The sequence below is a fragment of the Botryllus schlosseri genome, chromosome 16 (assembly GCF_051294905.1).
Source record: "Botryllus schlosseri isolate E-star chromosome 16, Bs_hap1, whole genome shotgun sequence".
NCBI lineage: Eukaryota > Metazoa > Chordata > Ascidiacea > Stolidobranchia > Styelidae > Botryllus > Botryllus schlosseri.
In genome coordinates, this window is record NC_137251.1 from 3,217,302 (window position 1) to 3,244,785 (window position 27,484).

The window sequence follows — 27,484 nt, forward strand, 5'->3', positions numbered from 1 at the left end:
ATCGTAAAATGACCAATGCCAATGTATGTACAATGTACATGGACAATTATATAACATACATATCCATTAATCCAATGTTTGAAGTTCATAAATAGCGCAGCTTCACAAAAGCTTTGTACTTTACAATTTGGCGACACCCGTGATCAATGGCAGTTGGAACAGCTTTTCGTACGGTATAGAACAAGTCGAGCGTATAGTAATAAATTATTACTATTAAGTACTGTAATAATAGTTGCTCGTCGGTGCCGAATAGCCTATATAGTGGACAGAACACGAAGTAATATTAAGTCCTATAGTTTATATACACGATTATATACCTACTACTCCTGAAACCCCTAAAGTTTAAACTTCGTCCGAGAGGCTTTCGAAGTGAAGGCTTGGTGGTATAAAGACGTAACTGAATAATATCTATGACAGAGTTATTAGAGTCATTGTTAATTCAAACCTAACTTCTTTGTTATGTTTGCTTAGGACACGGTATTATAATTTTCTTTTCAACAATAGCATAATAGCACGCCGGCTTACAATAACGAATTAGGGTGAGCACAATTTGGTAGCTACTGGATAGTGCTCCTGGCTTAGGCCTATTTGTCTTTTCTGAATGACGCTATACAGGAGGGAAATGATAAATATTAGTAATGACGCCGCCCTATATGGTATTCCTTTCAAAGTTGTAGAAGGTTGCTATTATTCTACGTTATCATCTCGATCGTGACCATTTGTCACTGGGGTTTGGTCGTAACATTGACTTTGCCGCGCAATAAAATGGGGCCAGAAACTATCACAGCGTTATGGCGTTCTGACTATAACGAAAATATTGAGTGTTACCCATGCCTGTAGCCTAACAATCACGTAAAATATCGGCTGTGTGTATGATTCCAAGTTACAGAAAAATTATTAGCAAGTCGCTAATTCGTTGTTCGCAACAGTGATACTCAACACTGAAAGGTGCGCATTGCGAAATCTCATCATCGCTATACTTAACCCTCACAAAAACGTCAAAGCTGTGTCATCCATTGACGTCAATTGTACGGGATATAATTCGTCATTCGACAACCATGCTGTGGCTACGTAATCTATCTTGTAAGGGGTTAATTAGTAGATAGCTGTGCTGTGTCACAGTTACGAGGATAGCAAATTACAAATTGCTAGCGTAATTGCTACTGGCGACTATCTGATAAGTTATAATTATGAAACTGCTGACATCTAGCGGATGTAACCATTTCGTATTGGTGGCGTAAAACATGGGTCGGCAAGCTGTTTTGCCCCGCGGATAGGTTCTAAAATAAATATTCTTTTCGCGAACAGGTCTTCAAAAAACGCAAATGTTCAACATTTGTTCCACGTCATGCACAATGAGGTTGTTATAAGGTACGAGCCTTGGACTTGTCTTGCCGTGACTGTAAACGCTTTCCACTATAGGGATGGTGTGAACGTGAGGTTCACGTTCGCGTTCGGTGTGTGAACCTCAGAAATTTAGAGTTTCACGTTCACAAACGAACCTTGGTAGGTTCTGCACTGTGAACCTTTTTCGTAATTACAATTTTCACCTCGTTATAACATCTTTGGATTGAAATTGATTGCATTTCAACTGCGGGCCACTCTATGCATGGCGCTGGCAGAATAAAAATTCAAACACTAAACGGCCATGCACCCTGACCAGGGATATCTAGACTAGGGATTGATAACTCTTTTTTGCCCGTTACGTGATGAGGGCTAAATTCAAATTATCCGAGGTCTGCTGTTTGCACCTACTACCACTACCTACTGTTGCCCACTATTACTCCTTCAAGTTAGATAGCAAATTGTTGATGACATCATATGACCATGACGTCATAACGACTATGACGTCACAAATACTTTTCTTTATTATAATATTCTCGTGAAATGGCATGCAATTAATTTACTAGAAACACAAGATAAACTGTTACAGGACATGCAATGCCACCAATTCTGATCATGTCAATCCTTGGAAACCTTTGTCGTAAGCGTCCTCATTTAATGTAGTTTCTTTGCTGGCGGCTCAATTAGAGATGGTGTGCTGTTGAATCGCGTAAGTTCCTTCTTCGCAAAGCAATTGAAAGCTGCCTGGACGATGGAGTTGCAGTGTGCTTGACCTGATTGACAGCAGTTATTCAACAGAGGGCGAATTAGGCTGGACAAATGAACCACCTCGTGAGTTGCCTCCGTGAAAACAAATCTTTGGTTTTGACAGCAAGATGAATGGAATCACTTATGATGGTGAAATATTTGACAGCAAGCGCCGTTATTACAAAGCATAGCCCGGTAGGCTCAGCAAGTCCAACTCGATCAGCCATTTTGAATATTTTTTGTATTCTTCTGGGATGCATAAATCCAAATCCGGAACGTCACAGTTGGTTATCAGCAATTTCTTTGCAATCCATGCACTTTCGTCGCGCAGAAATTCATCGGCCAATGTACCCACTGACAAAATATGTGACACTGGCCTCTTCAATTGTGATGAAATTCAGCGGTGTGGAGATAGGCAAAAAAGCTCACCATCTATATATAATCTTCTGCAGGTTGTGGACACATCCTTTCATTTCTTGTAAAGGCATGTAGAATGGATTTCTCTTCCCGGTAGCTTTATTGGGACTTTTCACTGACACGATAATCGATATACTTTCAATGAATTCCAGATACTGCGCAGTTTGTAAAAGTCCAGAGAATTTGCAAGAGGCTTCTTCATGCAGGAAAATGTATAGGCGACATTCGAGCAATACCGCTAGGATTCAAAGATACTTTAGTCAATATGCAAGCAGCTTAGACGGGAAGGCCATCTTGAACTTCATACAATATCCGTTTGAGGCTGAACTTCGCATTGCACGACACTCCTAAATATCCTCATGACCAGCAGTGGGAGGATTCATCCGATTCATTCTCTGATGTCTCTATCCAGTGAAATTGCAGCGAATCATTGGTGCGCACAGAACTATATATGGATGGTAGTGTCTCAATCTCAATTATCTCCTGAAATATTTGCTTGTTACGGCCCTCAATCAGAGAATTTTGCGTATCACGTCTCGCAGAAGCACTTGATTTGGTACTCAAATACTCCGACAGATTCGGGGAAAATATGAGGAACAACACCCGGTTTCAAACGCGATCTTGATAATTTCTGAAATTGATGCTTGTTTCGGCGGGTGCTGTTTGTATCACGGGTATCTTCCATGAAGTCATCAGGAGAGAAATGCTTTGCACACACCCTGGTGTATATATAGTGACTATCCAATCTTTGCGTGGAATCGCTCTAATCCATTTTTCGCATAAATTTTACTCTGGTGGAAAAAGAAACAGGCGCTTATGTAAAACTGAGCCTTCATCTATTGTGGCACTTTTTCTGGGTTTGTATCCAGTACGGTAATTTGGCACACAGCATGTAGGCCTATGTACCATTCATCATTCGTAGTGTCAGCGTCAGATATATTCAAGCCTAGGATAGTTAGTTCTAGAAATTAATGGTGTTAAAATGGAAATTATATGATATAGGCGTGTAGGCCTATAGGCCTAAAGCCCTGCACGCCTATAGGTATGTCTGTCTATATATGGTATAGCATCAGTAGATATAAGTATGTCAATACAAAAAACAAACGAGTACAAATCCGCCAGTCACTACCAGTACTGAACCAGCATGGTAAAACGTAATGACATGTGTAGCCACTAGCCATTACCGATGACTCTCCAGCATAGAAAAACTGAACGAATCTAGTGGCTATTACCGGTACTGCTCATGCGTGAAAACTGAACGACCTGACTAGTGAGTAGCCAATACCGGTACCGCTCCAACATTGAAACTATAAAAACTTATCCTTAGCTCACTTCATTAAGATCTACGGTCAGTCCATATCTTATATCACGACGCAGTTAACGATGAACGCAAACCCTCAACCAGAATTTGAATTAGGAATACCGGTACTACCCAATCGCGACCGCCATCGACGCTTCGCACAAGGTTTATGAGACAGGCGAAGGTTGCCAGCTGACTACGATGTACGTACAATGTCCGTAACTTATCTCGTAGATGCCTGGCGAAGAGTATATATCCCCGTAATAACGAATAACAACGAACACAAACTGAACTGCGAGCGGAACGACACTCCTCCGCCTCAACTCCTGTTGGACAAGAATGCCCTCATTCCGTCAACTCAGTACGCGGTCACGTGACTAGTTATCAATCCCGTAGTCTAGATATCCCTGACCCTGACAGTCTCAAAATTTTACTTGTTTTGTTGCAAAAGTTTGCTCGAAATATCCAGCTTTCCGTTTGAGAATATTTAGTGACTCTTTGCTCCTGTGAGCTAGATCCGCAATCACACAACAGCAAGAGCGAGATACACTACATGTATAGTCAGCGAATGATGCTTGATCAATGATCATCCAATCAATGAAATTGATATCGTTGTCTGATGTAAAAAATGTAGCGGGCGTATGGGGTCAATCTTGACTTCATATGTTTATTGTATCATAAAAACCAAATCCGTGCTACTGCTGTTAATGAGGAAATATCGCGACAAGTATAGAATGCAGTTTTACACTCTGCTCAATATCAGCAACGTAACCATACTCAGACGCCGAATACATTGTCCGGTCTGGCCTAGACCGTTAAAGCGTAAGCATGTATTCCGTTGCAAGTCCTCGTCGAAATTGTTGGCAAAGCGACGAAAGATATTGATTTTATGGGATTATTGTATCATTTGATTGCTCCAGTTGATACATTTTGCGACGATTAACACGTCAATACGTACTTCAGCATAGTGGCATTATGTGGCCCGAGTCGTCGCTATGCTGTATCGTGTACAATAATATATCACTTCACTGAAATACAGGGTTAGAATTAGCAATATGACGTCACGTGACGTCATGAGGTTCACGTTCGCGTTGACACAGAACCTTCAAAAAGGTTCGCGTTCACACGAACCTGAACCTTTCAGAGGTTCACACCATCCCTACTTTCCACCTAGGAATTCTATAATTTGATGACACGCGAAATGTAGCCTATCATGCGCGTCCTTCTTCTTTTCCTGATTTCGTCTTTGTTTCTGCCATTTCAAAACTCGCATAAATATAGGATATCACGAATGGAAGCAAGGCTTCAATGCTTTGTATTGCACTCTTAACTATCACGAATATGTTCCTTGAATTTACGTGAAGTCCAAGATTATACTGGATTGATAAAAGATATTCCCAACAAACTACTTTCTAAAGCATTGGTTCCCAAACTGCGAAGCGTGAGAGCCTTTCAAGTGGTATCGGGCGACTTTTAAGTATCTAGAAATTTGTGAATTTTGCAAGTCGGAAAAGCATAACAACTATAAATGAATGGCTAGGATTTAGAGTCGAGTATCAGTAAACCCTTTGAAAAATCATCTGTTAAGGCAGGGGTTCTTGAACTTTTTAGACCGCGACCCATATCTGAGTTTTATTTCATCTCGAGACCCAAGCCTCATGTCGACATGAATGTATTTTTAATGTCAGTATGACTCGAAACAATAACTTCATATTGTTAATTCATTCGCTAAAAGCTTTTCGACTGACTCAAATGGCTTGTTTAATGCCAGTATGCTACGTATTTACGAGCATGCATGAAATAGAGAAGGCGCAGACAACCAGTTGTACGCAATGCAGTTCTATGAAACATGTGTCATGCACGCGATTTCAAATCGGGGTGCTTTTTTCCTCTGCGGGCCACATTGGTACTGCGGGGCTCAGATTCCAAGGACGAGACTATTCGGTGCCGACCATTTCGAAGACCAGATATTTCAATATTGAAGGTTTTGGCCAACCAGCAGTGGCCATTTTAGTTTTTATCGCCTTCATCCTGCATTTTTAGCACCGCATTTTGGCCGCAGCCGCATGTAGGCCAATGATGTTGTAAAGCGAACGCCAAGTGGTCGTGCGATGCGCAAGCCGAAGAGGTTCCAACCGACTTGATTGCCTGATTGTTTTTTCATTTGAGTTGATTACCTAGTGCGTGTTACCTAAGGTGTACGTTAGATTGTGCTTTGAAATTCAGTTCGTTTTGGGTGCTGTGCACGACGGTTACCTTTATTGAACGGCGCGCCGAATTGACACGTTTCGAAGACTATTGAGGGCTGAGACGGCATCGTATTTAAACTCTCACGGTGTGAGGTGTTGGAGTAATTTCTCGTCTTGACTTTGATTTATCTGTATGCAAGTCACTGATCTTTTTTCGGAATTTTGTTAGTAAAATTCTACAAATGCTTCATGTTTCATGTGTCCCGGCGCGGGCGGAAAGGGTGGCCTCGAAATACCGTTGCACAGTGCACGTCTTACGTTAAAGCAGCCCAACGGTCACCGGGGGCGTTAAGCGATACTAGGAATATTCTGCTCTTTCACAATTGCGAATAAAGTCGATTCATTTCTGTAAACTATGCGTACAAAAATATTGCGTGCGGCAGTTACGCCAGTGCTCTTTCCTTCCCTCCACCCTGCCCGAGTATTACCCCGTGACAGCAAAACAATTCCAACCAGTGGAAGCGGAGTTATTGCCGTCGAAAAATTTGGAGTTTGAATAAAATAGTATTTACGGTGACCGATTCTTTGTTTATTTATTATAATTGTTCTCACCGTAAATACTATTTTATTCAAATCCAAATTTTTCGACGGCTATAACTCCGCTTCCACTCGTTGGAATAGAACCAAATTTGGTGAGCATCGTTTCTATAGACAGCCTAACACTTTCATGGGGTGAACAGAAAATTTTCAATTTTTTTATTATTTGTTTTTATATAACAAATCGAAACTTTCTTCTCCTGTAGCAAAGCGGTTACTGGCTGGAATTGAACCAAATGTTGTGTGTAGGCTTAAATTAGGTAACCTAACAATTTTATTGAGTAGCCAGTACGATTTGTGAAAAAAAGTCATTTTTGAAGAGCCCTATTGTGCAGTCCATATTTTTGGATTTCTAAATCTCTCTGTAGTAGTTATAGTTCGAGCACTGTATTTCATACAATGGGAACTATTCATTGCAGTCTTGACTCTTGAGTTCTTTATACTCCCTTTTTGCGTAATGAAATGATACATTCACTCTCTCAACTAGGGCTGGACAAAATCGAGTACCTGGGTGATTCGATTCCGTATCACGTATTACGCTTCGAGTCTAGTATTCGAGTATCACGCATTATGACGCCACAACAGAATGTACTATGTCAAAGTTCAAATATGTACCTTTTATTCTACCACAAAGAACATAATGCCTGTTATCCGTGACATTAAAGATACCTTGGTATTTTTCGACCATACCGATTTCATTGCACTTCTTGACAATGTTGTGGGATGATCATGACTTCGGAAATGCGTTATTTCCAGTAACGTACGTAGCTTTGCACTATTCTGCGACACGGCCAATCAAGGTTTCAAAGCTTCCTCAGTTTCAACAGTATCAAAACTATAATTCTTGATAGTAAATTAACATTCAGTGGCGAGGAGCGTATAATTTTAGTATTCGAAAAAATTGTCTTTTACTACTCGACTCGAATCATTAAAACTTATACTGTATTCAGATTCCAGTACTCGAATCATTGTGCCCATCCCTACTCTCAACCTCCCATGCGATGAATCTGATATATTGGAAATTTCACATAATAAAATTCTTTAATAAAGGCTGATTCAAATAGCATCAATAATAATATTAAACAAGTGGCTAAAGTCGTTCTATTCGTACCTATCTATATAGATATGCCGATATTTTATCAATTAATAATGACGCAGCAATCTACTACCATCAAGGTATTTCCGTAATGAAATGGACAACGCCGAATACGATTGAACACAATAAGAACTGAAATTTGTGAAAAGAAATAGAATATAAATAACATCAACAATCAGCATTCCTCGACACCGTTGAAGGAGTGCGAAACGTTATTCCTCTTGCTTGAACTCGGACACGTTGATAATGATTTATGATCATGATCATGCTTGTCTCGTAATCCAGCATATTGTAAAATCATCGTTTCTCACCACGCACAGGCTTCCGTAGCACCGTCACAACCCCATTCCTTCAACGCGATATCTAGGGATAAATACAGAATATTGACAGGAAACTTGACTATTATCAGAACTAATAGCGTATGTGTCTGTCACTCACATCAACATTATAAATCTCCATTAAGTTTAAGTAAATTCCTGTGTTTAAAGTAGCCACAATTCAATCGAACAAAGGTTGAAATGACTCGAGTCGCAATTTTTAGTTGACTCGACTTGACTCGAGTCAATTTGTCTATTGACTCGACTTATACTCGAGTCATTGCGCATGAATCGACCAAGTCAGATGACTTGCGACATTCTATATGACTTATTCTAGTCTCAAATATCAGGAGTGAAAATTTTAAAATAGGCCCAGAAACTGTCTTTTATCTGTTTGAATAAACATGTTTAGAGTGAGAGAGAGGACTATATTATGAATCCGAGGCATTCGATATCATCCGAGAGTTTCACAGAAGTGAATTGAACCTGACTTGAACTTGATATTAATGACAAGTAAGCACTACGACTTGGACTCGAGTCTTAACACTATGACTCGAACTCCGCCCGTTGCCCCCGGCTTGAACTCGGACTTGACTCGGTGGTTGATTGAAAATGACTTGACTTGACTCAAGTCTAAACTGTAAAAGTCAAATCAACTTGTGACTTGGTTACAACCCTGAGGTAATGCTGGAAATTGGAATCATATACTCCGGGTGAAGCAGTCGACGAACCACTGGTATAGCCAGAACTATGGTTGCATTTAAAACAAAAATAAATATTAAACAAACATGTTTAGAGCATGGTCCTTTTTTAACCATGACGTCGCGTATCTTCAATTGTGACGTCACATCGGATTGACATTGCCAAATTAAAATATAGGATGAATATGGCTCCTTTGACCAAAAAGGCTTCCGACCCCTGTCACTAACGGACTAAAAATATCTTTAACCATGACTACATCGTTATTCAGCATTTTTACCGTGAGTTGTCATCATCATAAGAACACCCATTCCGTACCAATGATCCGACGACGATTTCGAGGGTTCCAACCATTCCATATCGTAAACGTCGAGCATATCAAGTGAAAATCGTCCGTATGGGCTTATACTACATGTTTTATGGAGTATTCACACAATTATGCCATAATTGTACAATGTTTGAAAAAAAATCTGTTTTCATGACTTATATTTAAATCACTGTTTAAAATATGTTTTAAACAAAGTGTTTTTAAACCCCATTTGCTTAAAATCCTACCCTAGGCAGAACCTACTCCTACCTGGGTTTGTAACTTGCTCTCACCTGTCGATACATCGTCGCTAATGCTCACTGTCGTCCGCGTTCTCGTCGATGATCCCGTACCCTGTTTCGCCACAAGAACATGCTTATTTCAACACTAGAATATCACCGAATATTTCCCGCACTCACTCGATCCCGCTGTGCTGCCTTTCAGTGTCGAACCCGATCTGAACAATCGAGGCGGATTCAGATATGGATTAGGCTCCGATACCAACACGACTTACTCGTATATTTTCGATCCCATCCTCATCTTCCTACCTCCCGTATTCCAGTTGGGTGGTCTACTTGGCGGAGTTTCGTCTTCTTTTTCTGCGAAGATATTTTCCGACGGTTCTTCCTGCTGCCAGTACTCGAGTTTTTCACCGTCTAGATTTTCTCTTCTGTTCGACAGAGTCGATTGACTATGTCGTAATAATATAGGTTGTCATCCTCAGTAACGATTTATATATCTGCTTTTTGGGATTAATATACTCATTCTCATTGCACTGCTTATTGCATACTCAGGGATATCTCGAGTTCTAGATATCCTTACTAAAGCGGATGTGTGTTTAAGATCAATTCCAATTCTACTAAACAGTTTAATTAAGTAGAAAATTGTTCGGGGTTGGTTTGTATCATTTTTGTGAGTGAAATTGTCGTGTCAAATGAGCGGTGGTAGCAGAATATGTCATCGAAAGATGCTCTATTAGTGAAGTTATAAGTAGTTTTTTACCTTGCCGCGAAGATAAATCCAGCAATTTCGACAGTATAACCCATTTCCATATATGTTCACATCATGTTGTAACACTTGTTGATATAAAAAATCAAACCACTATCATTTATCATACCATATATGTCTTTTACCCGCGATTACGAAATACACAGTTTCGCCTTACCGGTAGAGTTGCGGGCACAGTGACTCCCAGAAATGCGCGTCATTACCGGCATCTTGGGGATACTGAATGAACGTTTTTTCCACCATTAAGAATTTCAACGCTTGTGGCATCGACGACCATGCTACGGCGCCCAGCACCAAAATAATGACGGAATCTTCTGGGCTGTCGACAGAGCGCTCTCGAATTACCTGCAACAGTAGGTTGGCACCGGAGAGTTAGTATAGCGTGCTCCATAATGGCTAACGTATTTAAAATTGCAATACATACATTTAGTAATAAAGTGCTGGAATCTTCTTCGATGAAATTATAGGAAACAACTATGACCACTCGTCTGTTCGAGTCCATGCATTTTGACAATCTGTCAATCTAAAATTAAAATTATTATCAAAGAATATGTATCGCCCTGGTGCAAAATGACATTTGTAGTTGCCCTCGACACACCGTGGGTGCCAAAACAACAACATCTATTGCGATAAGTGTCGCTTCAAGAATACAATGATGCTGCCGCGGGCAACGGGCATAGCCTATACTCGGTCGAAGCGATCTGTAGCGTATTACTTCTTTAATGTTTTGATGACATCCGTAATTATGACGTCAAAATTGAATTATGGCGCATTTAGGAAGCTTCTTAGCACTCCATTTTCTCTCACCTTTATATTTTTTCCTACTGTGAAAACGTTCAAAACGAGCCGCCCCTCGTTCCTGCTCAGAGTCGAATTCTTGGCGTCTTTATCGTACGGCAGGGCCTCGTTGCCGTGACGACGTATCTCCGGTATCAGCCGATCCGTAACCCAAGACTGGTCCAGGCTGCTACACAACACGGCGGCGTCGCCTGCGTATTTCCTTCTCTATACACGGTAATTGATAGCAATCATTTCAATGCCTACACTCGCTAGACTCAAGCAAGCGTTACTTCGAGAGTAGTACCCATCGTGGAAGTGAAGTCCAAAGCAAATGCTTCGTTCTGCTGTCCAATTTTAGCATTGGCTGCGGCTCTAGCTGCTCTTTTCTTAGCTATTCTTCTTCGGTCTTGCCGCATTGCTACGACGATAATGATAACTACGATTATAATAATCAGACCGAGACTAGCGGGTGCAGCGATCGCCACTATGTTAACTTTTTCTTCGCTGTCGCAAACCAACGCGTCGATATCAAGCGTGAGCAGCGGTTTGCCTTTGACCTCAAGCGGAAACGCGCACGCGTAATGCACTGCAAAAGAAGACCAGCTTACATCGGTAAACGTTGCGTTTGAGGGTGAAAAGAGTACCGGAATATCCATGTAAGTTCACAAAGTCGATTTCGCCCGAATGGTATCGGATCAACTGCAAAAATGGCTTCAGCTGACAGTCGCATCTCCATTTGTTTCCCGCGAAATCCGCCCTTTTTAATGACGGTACTTTCTTTCTGTTCAAAGACCCCACCTGTTCCAGGATATTGTCTTCGAGGTAGAGTTCTGCGACGGGTAAGAGACGTTAAGCCCGATTCATTACGAAAACGCAGCTTGGCCCGACCTTCTAACGCTGATAAGCTTTGCGTTTTGAAACGCATGAATTGATTCCCACTCAAATCTAAAATCGCCAAATTCTGCGGGTACACAAATGTGTGCGGATGGAACAGCGATAATGTGCATCCGCTCATGTTCAAAACCTGAAAGAGTTCTGTGATAACTTCCGCCAATAATATACTAAAGTGTCCTGTTATGACTATGGGGCTGGGCACGATGATTAAAGTATGAATTACAATTATTCGAGTCGAGTCAATTATTCGATAGATGTAGTACATGGTTACACAGTACACACTACACACGTTAGTGGAAATAGCATTTATGAGAAGTCGTGACTCGTGATGAATCCACAGCAATTTCATGGAAATAATATATTATCTTTTTGTGGTATAGAGCTGGTATTATATTCTTTGTGGTCGCAGAAACGGTGACCTGTGCACTTTCTACATCAACTATACTCTTATGACGCCATAACGAACAATACTCGACCCGTCTTAAGTATAAACGCAAAACTATAATATAATAGAATAGACCAGTTGACGAAACAGGTTGAACTGTCGTAACTACTAACTATATCCTCGACACATATAAAGATTTGGAATGAACATACCTTCAGATTTTCCAAGTTCAGAAAGTCGTCAATGCATAGACTTGTTAATGGATTACCGTTCAATTTCAATATCCGCAGGTTACTGAGATGGGACAGATCCGACCCCACCGGTCTTGTCAGATATCCTAAATGTAGGGGTCAACGATTCTTATGATCCACTCAAAGACACTGACACATATATAATATAGGATAGGCCTTATGTATACACCCATGTCATGTGACCGTGATTAGATATTATCTCCTGTCAATAAGAGCCTTCATTTTATCCCATCATTCTATAAGGCCCCTATTCGATGTACTGTTCAATTTGCTGTAATGGTTTCTGTTTGTTACCAGCCGGTAATTCTAAACGATGTTGCTTATATCTGAGCCAAAAATAATTCGTGCCTTCATCAATTATGTAAAATCTTGTCCTTCTTGGTTCTGGACTTCCGGATTCGGAAGGTTTTTATCTACTTCGTAAAGGATAATAATAAATTCACGATTTTAGAGCAGCTTGATCATGATTATAACAATCTGGAAATCTAAGAGTGATCATATAAAATTGTGCTGGGACGTCTTAACGTATTAAGCTACTACACGCGATTGGGTCTTGGCCTTAGGCATGGCATGGAATGAATCCAGAATATTGATTTACAATTGAATAGTATATTCATATTGAAATGAACCCGAATATTTTCGGCTGACACTCGTCATGGGTAATCGTCAGCAACTAGTAGAGAATTCGAAAGAACTGCGTATATCAACAATCGTAACACAAAATATGACGCCACCAGCACGAAATGTCGAATACGAGAGCGTTCAATGTAGCCTACTATTTTTAGATGATACACGGACTCTTTTTGTTGACTCAGCCTTGGCTGGTGTATTTTGATAAAAGTCGACTCCAAGGCACACAAATGAAAGTGTGAGCGACCCTTTCCGAGTATGCGAAATCTGTCGTCTCGATAATTTTTCGCACAGGCGGGATTATCCAACAAGTGTTTGCCAATTGCAGAATTTATGGCCTTTGATTGTTCCGCATCAATCTTGAGCGGGTGAGTTAAGGGTGAGCTTTTCACCGAGCGTGTTTTAATGAATATTGATTTGAGAAGCGACATTTGAAACTCACATTTGGAATAGGTTATGAATTTGAAGTCGTCAAATCCGCTACGATCTGCCATTTTGGATTCAAATGCGGGAAAATATCCAATACAAGAAAAATCGATTAAACATAGTGCAAATGCTTCTACAGCTCGCATTTCCTTAGCTATGAGTTGAGAGCATGGCTTAGTTGATAGGTAGGCTTGCACGAAGCGCTATATCATACAACAGGCGAACGAGAAAATCGGTGGTGGGATTGATATTACACTCGCAGTGCGAGGACTAAGGAACAAATCCTTTCGTAAATACTTTGATCAGTTTATGTCCATCTGATTAAGCCACTCACCGCCACCAAATTCGTCAAATTCACCAGCAGCATTCCGGTATAAATTCTCCTTCAACACCTCTTCTGTTGCACATTCACCTTCCTTTAGGTCAGAGATTCTGAATTCATATCATGTTATAAGTAGGCGGGGGAGAGAGTGTAGTGGTTACGATAAGCGCCCACCAATCTGACGGATCGGATTCGATTACTGTCGGAGGTTTTATCTGAGCTCCCCGTTCCCCGCTGTTGCCGTTCTTACGGCCCAGTAAAAGACCCAACGAAACAAAGCAAATGAAATCAAATGAAACAAATAGGTTGACATGGTGTTATGCTCAACGAGCCGCAATAAAATTTGTCAGTTTCCAAGTCAAAAAGTTTTTTTCAGGCCAAACTACTTCGTAAGGACAGACAGCTTCAACCAGAAATGAAGGTAAGTATTACAATTGCAACATTATGTGCGAAAACACCCAATTTACATACATGAGGGCAAAATTTTGTCGTTTTGTCATTTTTTGGTCAAATGTTCGGTTTTTAGGTAAAAAAATCGCCCTAGTTATAAGAATACAATGTTATTTATATATTGTCTACTCTCTACTCCGTCATTGAAGTATCTCGGCCATACACTATAGCCATAAATATTGCACAGTTTCAAGACTGACATGTTGAAAATTATAATCAGGGCATTTCCCAACGTGCTTCAACAGCCCTGTCGCGCGGGACCTTGAATCATGATGAAATATCACGAATAGCCCAGTAATGCGTTTACCTGTTAACGGATAGATCGAGTTCTATCAGCGTGATCGGCAACTCAGCCGGCACTCTCTTTAGCGCGTTACCGCTGAAGTCAAGACGTTGCAAGCCAGCAGCGCTAGAAAATATACCCCTTTCGACGACCTCAAGTTTCTTTCTCTGACAATATAAATTGTGAGTAAAATCAGCTGCTCTCCTATACAATGAAATCCAGAAATCATTACCCCAGTTCGTCTACACCCGCGCATCGTTACTTCTTCCAAGTTTTCCAAACCGGAGAACGTATTCGTTTTTAAAACTCGCACATCCAAGCAAGACAAATCCAGAAATTTCACTGAAGGTGGGATCCGACCCGACGGTAGTACAGATATTCTATTGTTACTAATCGTGAGATAGGTTAGTTTCGTCATATAAGTACCTGGTAATAAACATGATATGATAAGCATGATTGTACGATCATGGTTATATGGGTACTTCATTCTCACGCGATCTATCGTGCAAATCCGGCATTGAGCGCAACTGCGTGTCCGAAATTCGCAGAACCTCCAGCTTCAACGCGGTCGGCCCCAACATGCTCAGCGTTACATTCTTGATTTCATTCGATGACAAATCCAGTAACGTTACTTTAGCCAGGTCTTTGAATGCCGTCAATTCAATATTCTGAAATATAGATGGTTGACTTCCTATTGATCATATTCATAGTTAATTCCGAGACTTTCACCACGTTCAATATTACGGGGATATCGATTTCTTACATGCTAACCGAATATTTTAACTAGGGCGATTATTTTAGTCACAATATTGTCAAACTTGTCGCTTTAGATACCGTTGAATAGATGGTACAATGCCAGATAACTGTGAATTATAAAAAGTTAAGTCAAATAATTAGGTTGATATGGTGTGATCATCACACCTAATTCATTTTGCGGCGAGGATGTGTTGGTAAGCCTCACCACTATATACCAGCCTCTCAAAAAGATGGTGAGCTTCTAATATACGATTAACCACGCTTTCTAGGTATTGTGCCGTCTGCTAAATTTGTTCATTGATGGACAGGATCAACGTTGTCAAGTAGCAATGGGCTTTCCGGTAGAGCTTAATAAATGGACGGACGACCCTAAACTGCCCTGACTGACTCTATTTTGAATGTTACTGCGTATTAATAGCTGCTTTATTTATCAATCGTTTCAACACTACGCAGCAGTTGCCTTCTAAGCCTGCTCCGCCCCCAACTGCACTCTGTGCCCCCTACCACCCAATTTTATAGCTAGCGCACCCAATCGCCCATTTTATGACTAGCGCCCCCTTCACGCTAGCGAACGCCTCCTTTGGAAACTACTGGATTACAGGAACTAATTTTGCCGTTATAAACGTGATTACGTGAAGTATCGTGTGAATACGAATCGCATTGGTGCAGGAACTAATTTTGCCGTTATAAACGTGATTACGTGAAGTATCGTGGGAATACGAATCGCATTGGGGCTTCCAAACCACTGTCAAAAAGGATTTCAATACTATCTCGAAACAGGACCACGGAGACGTGGAAGCAATGATTCGAGTAATAATTGCAATGGTTCGAGTCGAGTGGTCCGACATAGTAGTGTGGAGCATGGACCGGAGCCGGATTGGATATCCGGCCGGATTTTTTAAATTTTGGCCGGACCGGATCTGAGCCGGATCAGTCTTTTTTCAGTTACGGCCGGAACCGGATTGGAGCCGGATCACTACTTTTATGATATGTCCAGAATATTTATGGATACGCATGACTTTTAAAACTAAATAACTAGCAACCAACCCCACACAAGTAACCGCCAAGCCAGTGCGAAAATATACGAGGCATATTTATAAATTTACGGAGCCCCCGTACCGTGAAGGGTCGGATTTCTGGCCGGAATTTTACATTTTTGGCCGGATCAGTACTTTTACCTGATACGGCCGGAGCCGGATCGGAGCCGGACCAGAAAATTTGTCGATCCGCTCCGCACTACAACATAGTATGCGACTTTCGATGGGTTTTATTTGATGGGAAATGGGTGCAAATGGCTGATGTAGGGTGAAGTTTGCCAACCCTTGGCCGAAGGATACGATAGATAAAGACTTACAGAGGCTTCTGTCAATAGATGGCCCTATACTAAAGTTTGATGAAGAACTTTCAGATGAACTATACTGATACCGTCGTTTCGTTTGAGGCATTGCATTGATTCGATCTAATATACCGAAAACGGGGACCATGAATATTGTGCGCGGTTTAGACTTTAGAGTCAATGCTTAAATACCATTATTACGTACCTCTATATCATTGTGTGATAAGTCCAGGTACAGCACTTCATGCAGGTTATCTAATATTCCTCTTGTGATTTCACTGATTGAGTTTCTGCTGAGATTAAGTTTTACCGTGTCTCCCGGGATGTTTAATGGGATGGAACCTCTACCAGTATTGTAGCAATTCACTTCTTTCGAATCTGAAAAAGAAGATACTTGTAATGACACAGATTTGCAGGGATTTCTTCTATTCCTGGCCCGCTTTCTGTTTTAAAAATGTTCTGCTCGAAATTCAAGAATATTGTATGTGTGACGTAATAATCAAAATTATGCCGTAGACCAGTACGATTCAACAGTTTTATCTTCCGTTGCGTCGACCCTAACTAGATTCCCATTAAGCCTCCGCGTGGGCGAAGACGAGCAACGCCATGATCGCAAACTGCTTTCATATGTTCCTTGAGGTCGACTGACCCATGTTCAACTGCTACTCATATGAAACCCTTCGAGTTTCAAATGTCTCATTTGAATATTTGGTACTGCGATAGTGCGATCGCGGGCGACTCCTTTGGTTCTCCCGGGCTACCGGCTATCCTTGCTACGTCTACAAAACCATGTTTTCGTTTTACTGCATACGAGGAGGATCGGAAATAGCTTATGGTTCCCGAGCTTCCATTTGTATAGGCCTACAGTGCGAAACTCAAAAACTGCTCGAGCTACTTGTACAACACTGTGTACAGCAGAGGTCTCAAACACGCGGCCCGCGGGCCGCATGCGGCCCGCGAGACCCTTTCGTGCGGCCCGCGACGGCATTTTGGATTTCGAAGTATTCGACAATATTTAACTCCGATTTTTTTTAATTTGAGAACTTAAAACTCGCTCTAAAACTACTCCAGAAGCCTGAAACTACTCATCAAACCTCACTAATACATCACTTTCAAAAGTTACCACGCAGTGAAAGATCAACTATTACGTGACATTACTTGTTTATGATCGTAAAACATGACCCGTTGATCATTCGTGACTGAAAATTGTGATTTGGACTATAGCGCGCGACCTTCTGTAGAATTACTCGTACTCGTACTCGTCGCGTCTAACGTTACAATCAGAGAAGGACTTTTGTGACTTGGTACAACCACGCACGCAACAAACCATGGTGTCCTATATGGTGTGGACACAAGCAAATCTCACGGTTCAGTGAGATTGGTGTACGTCACACTTTCCATTTGGTCACAGGCAATTTGACGGTAATTTTTTACCGGCTTGCCGAGCATGAAATTTGATAAAACGGGTATCAATCGAAATCTACTACGGTACTGATTGCGAAAATATGAAATTATTCTGCTCGTGGTCCTGGAACTCCCCAAAATAAGCTTCAAATGTTGCATTGTAAGTGAGTTTGGTATTGTGACGCAGCAATGACGTCTGGGAGCAGGTGAGGAGCACCACAAGCTGCAAGCGAATTGACCATTGTTGCGCAAGCGATTGAGCATTCACACTCTCACTCTCGTGCGCATTTGCTCCTGAGCTGCTCAGACGGTATGGTTGCGTCACAATACCAAACTCACTTACAACGCAACATTCGAGGCTTATTTTGGGGAGTTCGAGGGCCACGAACAGAAAAAAATCTATATTTTCGCAATCAATACGGTGATAGCTTCCCATTGATACCCGTTTATCAAATTTAATGCTGGACAAGCCGGTCAAAAATTACCGTCAAATTGCCTTTGAACAAACGAAAAGTGTGCCGTAGACCAATTTCACTGAGCCGTGGGATTTGCTTTTGTCCACACCATATAGGACACTATGAACAAACTCTGAAAACTGGTATGAGAAATGGTAAAATATCAAAAAGTCGTAGCTTGTGTTGCATAGCTTATTTAGATATCTAAGCAGGTAGGTATGGCAACCGCCATTGGCATTATGTTACCCCTTTGATGTATAATTGGATACATCCTGTGTCATCTTGGGCATCTTTATATATGTCATTATCGCCAGTTTAATGTGGCGAGTATTAACTAGTCGTAGCCTACGCTTTACAGCTGTAACACCAATGGATTCTTCGGCGATTGCACATTTCTATTGCTATGGCACAGTATCCATTATGTTCAAGTTGTTATTGACCTATTCCAACATTCGAAGTTAAAATCAAGCGCTGATTCTATTTGACTTCGGTAAAGACATGATCAATATAGCCTAGTTATCAGGAGTAGGCCTATGCTCGAAACCCGGAAATAAGGCCTACTTTGAAATACATTGAATTCCCCTATTATTGGTGCTGCGGCCCGCGGCGCCATCCAAAAGTAGGAATTGGCCCGCGAGCACATTTGAGTTTGAGACCTCTGGTGTACAGTGAGAGGTCGGCGTTATCAGGCTTGGAACGATTTGCATGATTCCCACGTGTTCTTATATCGTGTGTTTGGATATACAAAATACATTTTGTAGGCCTACTTCTCCATGTAATTTTAAATCATGCAAACTTTTCGTAGTAAGCATCTGCAGAGTCGCCACTTACTGTCTCCGTAGTCCGTACATATGCATTCTTCTGGACAGATAAATGACCCTCCTTGGGTTTGTCTCTTCAGCCTGCGACTGATCTCTGTGTCAATTGAGACAGAACTGCATCTCAGTACCAACGAAATAAACACGAGACATGGTAACCGGATTGAACAAGTCATAAGTTACTTTCTACCGGTATTCTATTCACTGAGTTATATAAATATTCTATTACATACAAGAAACCACAGAAATTAATTATGCTGTAAAGGAATCCTCCAAAAGTTCATTCCACAAAACAGGAGTCATGTATCTGTGGCATAAAATCGAGTGAAAAGGTATGTACATAATACATGGCGCGACGCAGAAAGCTACAATCAAATGCAATTACTCTGCTCGTAAATTAGTTATCCAAACGTGGTAGTTTACACTCAAATTTCCTGCTAACAGCTGATGTACTTGGCTGCTGTTCGTTTGTGTGTTGTAACGAAGTATCGCCTCGGGCGAAGAGAATTGTTTGGAACGTTAGCTACACAATCGGTTGAATTTCCAGTTGTAGCAACGATGAAGGTCGTGTCGTTGCGTAATATTTTCTTATTTGATTGACACTTGCTGCGAATGATGCGAAAGGCGAACAAGCATATACTCTGTAAGATATAAAATACGTACTGGTCAATATCCCAAAAAATCACACACGATTACTTTACTTCGACAGATTTCTAATGAGTTAGCGCTTGTTGAAAGAGTAATAAATGGATCTATGCGGATGGTACATACCGCGTAGACGGGTGTTTGGACGATTCTTCAATTGTAAATCTATCCCTGTGTACAACTATGTATTTATGTTCAGTTCATTTGTTCATTGCAATCTTGATTACAGTACCGCTTTGGAAATCATTTTCATGTTATCTTTTTCGACACGTCTGGAACAGTTAAATGGAACATATGTATGTAACGTAGGCAAGTGGGAAATACACCATCAATCATATATCTAGCTAATTAATATTAACTGCAAATCTTGTTGTCTTGTCTGACTTGTAAAAGTCGTAACCACTAGTGGGCGCGATTCCATTGATTACGAACGGATATTCGCTGCCATTACGATGATGACCATTGACGATATACCATAAGCTACACAGCAAGAGTCCTATACTTCGCAGAGAAATTATTCTTGGACGGAACAGGAAGCCACGAAAACCATTACCCTAACTGAGTGCCGCGAGTTGGCCGAAATCTTCGATGTTATTGTGCGTCACAATACCAAACTCCGCTACAATTCAACATTCAAGGTTGATTTTGGGAGGTTCCAAGGCCATGAGCAGAATAAAATTTATATTTTAGCAATCAATACCGCGGTAGCTTTCTATTGATACGTCTTTTATCAAATTTCACGCTCGGCAAGCCGGTCAAAAATTACTGCTTTTAGCCAAAGGGAAAGTGTGACCGTGACGTAGACCAATTTCACTGAGCCGTGAGATTTGCTTGTGTCGACACCATATAGGACACTATGGTTGGAGCAGCGTGTAGTTTGAGTACACGCTGGTTGGAGTGAAGAAATTACAGAATTTTATGTTTGATGCATATATCAATGATGCATATCAATAACAACATCATCCAGCCAACCAGAACGAAGATGTATGATCGATGATTGCCGACTCGGTTGCAGAATGCAGATGCGCCCGATCTCGCCGATGTGGTGCAGCTGCGACTGCGAGCTGCGAGCTTCGGACTCAATAATGTGGAGACAGAGCCCTGTCTGTCACGTCTTCTTTTGCTTGACTTATTAGGCAAACCATTATAACTGACTTTGAAGATGGAAAGAAAATACGCTGTATTACCCAGAGCTGCAGATTTATTGTCTTAAAGTTACGTTTATGAGGTGGCGGTGATAATAATAATAATAATAATAAAATAACACCCTGCTCGAACTCGGCCTCGTCCAATCCAGACTTCGACAACGGACAATTGGATAATGCTAGTTGTCAAATTGTAATAATTAGAGTAATACGCCGGTAAACTAATTACGGTATAAAGGAATTTAATTCGAATGTGATTTCTCGTTTCCTGAAAATGCTACAGGACAATTATACAGTGCAAAACGAGCCAAGCTTGGTGTACAGACATTTTCCATCCTCATGCTTATAAGGATAAATTCTGATTTGATATTAACTGAACTTGATATTCGTTGGTTTCTTACTAATTCAGGACTTTATTCCAGTTTCTGTGAATTCAGTAATTCTAGTGTAGTTTAGAAAAGATTATCCTGTTTTGAACTCTGCCCTAGTCCTGGTACAGTGGCACTGACCTCTGACCTGTCTGCAGAAATTGCCATTGGTATCTTAGGTACCATTTTAGTGAGTCAAAATATGGCCTCTATGATTTCTCCGAGATCCTGTGACTCCGATCGAGCTGAGCAAGAAAGCCTGCAAAGCGTAGCAGCCCAGTACCCAGAAGAATTTTTCACAGAAGACAGTTTCCACAGTTTCATGAACGGCCTACCGACTATTTACGGAATAACATCAGTCACCGGAATGGGTTGTACCGACAGCTTAATTGTTGCTTTGTACAGGGGCAAAGTTCTGTCTTACAGCCTGAAGAGCAGCGGACCGTCCTTTGCAAACCCAGACTGTTGCGAATTGTTCAAGTCTATGACGACAGACACTGTATACACAGCGGTTGACTTCATGAAATTGGGAAATGGTGGATTCGCACTCGCACTTGTTTTCTGCAAGGTGGGTTTAAGAAGATGTATTTCAACTTTGACCCAGTGCGATCATACCTTTTCATGTTGAGATGATATGTATGGGCGGTTGGGATTATTTAGACATGAAAATAGCAAACAAGTCTATGCAAGTCAAGGCTAAGCAAAGTTGTGTGTTACTTTAAATATGCTATTCTCATTGATATCCTGTAATGCTATGCAGAGGGTTCTCCAATCAATATTATCCCTCTCTCAGTAGGCTACTTCCCACAGAAACGCCCAGGCTGCGTGTTCGTTATATTGTTTCTGTCGGCAATTTTTTCCTTTGACTGAAATTATTGAGGTTGCATCTCATTGTTCAATCTTGACACCTGCTGTGTCATCTGTATGTATATACATTCAGTATGCTGCCATGCTAGAGGAAATTTAGCTCTGCCATGCTGTTTGGGCTGTAAAATCCGTCTCGTCGTGAATTAACATTGTCCAAATGCTGCTCTCTCAATGCCTCATATTGCCTTTTAGTATTGACTTATTTTACTGTTCGACGAAATTTGTATATATGTGGAACGGCTGCCAAAAAGTTAATATTAATATTAATATTATGATATCTAAAATCACACTTATCTTCACATCGTACAACAGGAAATTGGTGGGAGACAAGTACATACCTTGAGCATCTGTGCCAAGGCTTGTTCAAAAAAAGATCATTCATTACTGGAGAATATTGAGTTGAGCAATCCAGCATATTTTGAGCTTGGCGCTCAGCCACCGTTTCAAGTAACTCATTGCCAAGCAAGACCAAAGAAAGGTAAGTCTTGGCTAAATGTTTCAAAACTGACTATAATTAGTCTTATCAGCTTTGGATTTGTACCGAATTGATATGCGAGTCTGGTTAATTTACAGTTGTGAATGAATCGCTGACTCCAGTATTCCTTCTACTCGGGGGAGACTGCCGAATTCGCGTCTTCTCGCAGAACGATTATGACGAAGAATTTTCAGAGAGATTGCTGCATGAGTATTTCCCAGAATTCGAAAATGTGACGGTGGCTCCGCTATGTGTTGATAGCAAGGTAGGACCGTACACCAGGGGTGCTCATTACATCGATCGCGATCTACAGGTAGATAACTTTGTCGTTCGGTAGACTCCCAAGTACTTCTAATCTTCCGTCAGGTGAAATGAATGATATCAATGCCAGAATATATTTGATAGGCCTATGGTGACAGTGAAGTTGACTGTAATCGATGAGACCTTTTTTAGTCGATCACCTGAAAAATTTGGACTGGCAGATCATGGTATGGTCCGCATCTGAAAAGTAATCGCATACTAGCATAAGTGTGAGCACCCCTGACATAATATTATCTTATATTTGAAATATACTATTTTGAATAAAGTACAATTTCAAGCCGAACATATCTGTTGGATAACTCTACCCCTGGGTGATCCCAGCAGTGTTGCTACTCTGAAATAAAAGTAACACCTTGAATTTCTACCCAATTACAGGTAGAAGTACTGTAGCAATTAAGATTTAGATATATCAATGTCATTAAAAAAGTAGTGTTGAAAAATTGATTTGGTCGTTAGCTTACGTATAGGCTATTTAACAGTTATGATTAGGGCGATTTTTTTTAAACCTAAAACGGAAGATTTTGACCTGAAAAATCTAAATATTGACTTTTTTTGACCTAAAAAAACTGAAATTTGACCAATTTTTGACCTCACGTATGCAAATTAGGTGTTTTCGCACATAATGTTAAAATTGTGCTTCTTATGTTCATTTCTGGTTGGAACTGTCTGTCCTTACAAAGTAGATTGGCCTGAAAAAACGTTTTTGGCTCAAAAACTGACAACTTTTTACATGAAAAAACTATTATTTTAACGAAATCTGGCCCTATGAAGAATTCCAGTAGTTACATTACGTATTATGGTGGAAATAATTAAAATTTGTTGTAGTACAACGAACGGAAGATACTTTCCTACATTCTCGGGTAGAAACTGTCTGTCCTTAGTAAGTATCTCGCCAAGAATGGAGAAAGAACGTTAAACAGCAGCAGTTGTTGGCTGACAACACTGAAGTTGTGTGCACACTGCTGGGGACACACCGTGTTGCTTCATTCTGACAATGTTGTCTATATCACAATTTTTCAGCTTGCGCTTCTTGATATAACAATCATGCAATGTCCAAGCAGTCTTGCTTCAGTTAGGATATTGCGGTACGTTGACCATGAAACCATGTCACTATTTGTTTCATTTGACCGCTTATGATTCACAATGAGCAGACGATGGACCGTTTACAACGGTAGGCCTATAAAGTAGGCTACAATCTGTAAAATATCAATTGATAAGTTCACCGACAGCGCAAAATCTACGATACAAACGAAATGCAGAGGTCAAAAAATGATTGATTTTGTAAACAATTTTGACAAATTTTGACTTAACGCTACAATTTTGACCTAATTTTGACTTGTTTTTACATGTCAAAAAAAATCGGCATAGTTATGATATATCTTTGCAAGTAACACAAAATGACGAAGAGTGGAAAAAAGTGGGTTAACATGACTTGAACTCAAAACTGAACAGTGAACACAATGACTTAGACTCGGACCCTAGTCACAACACTATGACTCGGACTTGACCCTCTGCTCACTGATTTGGACTCAAACTTAACTCGGTGGTGAATTGTAAATGACTCGACTGGACTCGAGTCAAAACTATAAATGGGAGACGTCGACTTGTGACTCGGAACCTTGTGACTTGGTTACAACCGTGTTGGCTTGCATTCGGACATGACACGAAATGAATTGTTGATATATATTTGCATTTGAAAATGTCAAGCCCGCTTATCTCTATTGTATAGATCACTCAAGGTGGAAGGAAACGGATAAGTGTGCTGGGCAAAGCATCCGGAGAAGTTTCGCTGTATGTAACCGATTTGACGTCCGATGATTGGGTCAGATCCTGTCATGAAATCCAGTGCGATAGTCCGGTGACGTCAGTGAGATTGTTTTCGAAGTTTTCAAGCTCGCCAAAGCCCGAGTTCCTGACAAAAAAGGTCGACGTTGCAGTAAGTGAATGTTACGGTTGTTCAAAAATGACTTTTTTTCCGGATTCCGGGGATTCACCGATTGATTTGCTAGGTTGCCTAAAAAAAGAGCTGCACACAAATTTAGCTCAATTCCAACAGTAGAAGCCGACGCAGAGCCAATTTGAATTATACAGTATGAATAATGTTTGCATCAAGTGAGGTGAATATCCAAATTTAAATGTACATGTAGACTATTAGTTCATAATAGCTTATTCTTTGCTGCGTGCCTCGGCGTTGCAGAGTTCCTACAGAAAAATCAAAACAGCTTTCCAGGAGAGTAAGAGTAAATTTCAATGTCAAAAGTTATCCCGTGCCTTTTCATTGTAGATCTGTTTAAATAGTGGTACCATTCGAAATCAATTTCAAATAAAGAAAGTATGTTGATTTGTTTATGCATTATCATTATATATTAACAAAAGTGGTCCGAAGCAAAGTATGCCGTCTTTTTCGGAACACCATAATATTTACTGGAGCGGTTATGTTTCCATACTACTTCTACTTGAACAGCTTTTATGCAAAACCACTTATGTTTAACCGTTTGGATTTTGAAAGTGATTAGTAGTTTTTTGAGTTTGCATCACGTTTATCGGTAATGATGTTAGAAGAACCGTGTGAAATAGCTCATAAACGCTTGAGTAAGCATAACAAGTAGTTGAAAGTCTCAAAACCTGCTTGACTGCTTCGGAAAAGCAGTACTACATTGGTGAAAACTAGCTCAAGTTTTTGCAGCTTTTTTTACAGCTTCCGGCAGCTTCCTAAATACTCGGAAGTTATGTAGTGTATGGTGTTTTAAGCTGTTTGGAGGATTCTTATATTGCAACTTTTTGTAACTTTTTCGATTTTTCATGCAAATAACTTTTTACTGGAAATATTTGGCACTGTATGTAAATGATCGCTTGATTATTTCACTGTTGTTCAAATTTAAGGCCCTTTCTGATTTGTCGTACGTTCAGGATAGACCACCGAGAGGTATATTTTCACTGGTTCAAATTTTTCTGGCTATTGATTTTGTTGAAGTCGCCGACACTGAGTTTTGCCGCAGTGCATTGAATACGGATTGATTTGAGTATCTCATACCCAAATAATTTGAAGAAACTTGTCCATATAAATGCAACTTTTTAGTTAAACTTTGTGAAAAATGAACGTAACTTCGTACTGCAACTTTTGTGTAAAGTAAATGCGACTTTCCACGGATTTGACTGCAACAAAAACTTGCCCTACGTCACAGGCTACGTTTTGTTTCCCTAATGACTCTGCTATTTCAAGCAATCCTATTCTCCTTAGGTGGATCCCGTTCCCGAAGAACCCTACCATCTACTGGTGACGTGCGCCCGCGAGTCCGCCGTCGTGTATTGCTACTGCGGAGAGCAAGGCTTCCAGTTCCCGCTGCTGCTGGAGCAAAGCTCAGACTTCGACTGCGTAACTTGCTGCGAGATAGCCGACGTGAACAGAGACGGCAAGCACGACATAGTGGTCGGCACGTACGGCCATCAGCTTTTGGTGTATCCGTTCGACGTGCCAGCGCCGCCGAGCAATTTGTGTTGTCCTACCAGTGTGTATCCGGTTTGGACGAAAAGGATGTGTTATCCTATCGTGGGGATCAAGTTTTTGGACGTGAACAGCGACGGTCTAGAGGAGATGGTCGTTGTGAGCACGAAAGGCATGCACGTGCTGCACTGTGACACGAAAACTGCCATTGACGAATGCATACAAAAGCTGGAGTGGCTTAGGAAATTTGGAATTCGTTAGCGCGCTTTTCTGTGTGCTGTATTCTTGTTAGCTTTGTGCAGTCGTGTGGGAGTTAGGAGGCGGTCGGTTGTCCGTTGAGAATGGCGTGAAGTAATGAATTACGATTATGCCTACCTGATGCCACCAGTGGCTGCGAGAATAATTGGAGAGGTTGGCACGGGAGATTTGGTCGGTGTGCTGGATCCATACGCACGCATACGTCGTGGCAATAATTATTCTTCGTCCGAATTTATCTGTTTGAAATTATCCCGCTCTGGATTTTCTGGCTACCGATGGAGAAAGTGTGTTGTCAATGCTGATCTGAAATATGTGGATAGTGGATGTGCCGTCGATATCATTCGTACGAACAAAATCACGAAGGACCGCTAATATACTATACCAGGGGCGGTCAACTTCTCTAGTCGGCGGGCCGGATATAGGAAAATTAAATACTTGGCGGGCCGGATAGCTGAATCGATACATTATTCGCCCGTTCATCCACATATACAAGAAATATATCGTATTTAATGAATGTATTTTAACGACAGCAATGTCACTTCAAAACCATTTCTCACCGATAGTGACGGAGACAATGTGGATTTGAGAATAGCATTGTCATACAGACGCCACCATGTCTGCTTCTATCTGATCAATCAACACACGGTGCAACTATCGAATGTCACATTCGATAGTGCAACCCTTAATTAAGATTTCAAGGCGTTCGATAAGCTAGTTACCCCGAATTTACCAAGATATCAATTCATTAG

At 40.9% G+C, this 27,484-nt stretch overlaps 2 protein-coding genes across 4 annotated transcripts; one reads left to right on the forward strand and one right to left on the reverse strand.

Moving 5' to 3' along the window:
• Positions 1-7,840: 7,840 nt before the first annotated feature.
• Positions 7,841-19,411, reverse strand: LOC145458789 (toll-like receptor 10). Of its 3 annotated transcripts, none has more exons than XM_080337278.1 (17): positions 19,225-19,411; positions 16,740-16,912; positions 14,936-15,110; positions 14,675-14,868; positions 14,467-14,609; positions 13,722-13,819; positions 12,293-12,417; positions 11,690-11,825; positions 11,446-11,631; positions 11,092-11,387; positions 10,829-11,026; positions 10,446-10,544; positions 10,179-10,366; positions 9,528-9,704; positions 9,433-9,470; positions 9,317-9,367; positions 7,841-8,053 (listed from the first exon to the last, which is right to left on the reverse strand). In XM_080337278.1, exons 1-16 carry the CDS (start codon positions 19,385-19,387, stop codon positions 9,324-9,326), a joined length of 2,433 nt encoding a protein of 810 aa, XP_080193404.1. In that variant the 5' UTR covers positions 19,388-19,411; the 3' UTR covers positions 7,841-8,053; positions 9,317-9,323. The 3 variants fall into 3 exon arrangements, with proteins under 3 accessions (XP_080193404.1, XP_080193403.1, XP_080193405.1); XM_080337277.1 differs by having other exon boundaries at positions 9,307-9,367; XM_080337279.1 differs by having other exon boundaries at positions 9,284-9,367.
• A 2,011-nt stretch (positions 19,412-21,422) lies between these two features.
• LOC145459087 (KICSTOR complex protein kaptin-like) lies at positions 21,423-27,259 on the forward strand. The gene is made up of 5 exons (XM_080337683.1): positions 21,423-21,937; positions 22,549-22,714; positions 22,810-22,976; positions 24,762-24,968; positions 26,274-27,259. The coding sequence occupies exons 1-5, from the start codon at positions 21,572-21,574 to the stop codon at positions 26,736-26,738; spliced, it is 1,371 nt and encodes a 456-aa protein (XP_080193809.1). The 5' UTR covers positions 21,423-21,571; the 3' UTR covers positions 26,739-27,259.
• The last annotated feature ends 225 nt before the right edge of the window (positions 27,260-27,484 follow it).

Coding starts and splice junctions, on each gene's coding strand:
- LOC145458789 (XM_080337278.1), bottom strand. CDS start 19,387: ATGACTTGTTCAATCCGGTTACCATGTCTCGTGTTTATTTCGTTGGTA. Junction 14,610..14,674: donor GCGGGTGTAGACGAACTGGG/GTAATGATTTCT, acceptor TTATATTGTCAG/AGAAAGAAACTTGAGGTCGT. Junction 10,545..10,828: donor CAGTAGGAAAAAATATAAAG/GTGAGAGAAAAT, acceptor TTTTAATTTTAG/ATTGACAGATTGTCAAAATG.
- LOC145459087 (XM_080337683.1), top strand. CDS start 21,572: ATGGCCTCTATGATTTCTCCGAGATCCTGTGACTCCGATCGAGCTGAG. Junction 21,938..22,548: donor TCGCACTTGTTTTCTGCAAG/GTGGGTTTAAGA, acceptor ATCGTACAACAG/GAAATTGGTGGGAGACAAGT. Junction 22,715..22,809: donor CCAAGCAAGACCAAAGAAAG/GTAAGTCTTGGC, acceptor GTTAATTTACAG/TTGTGAATGAATCGCTGACT.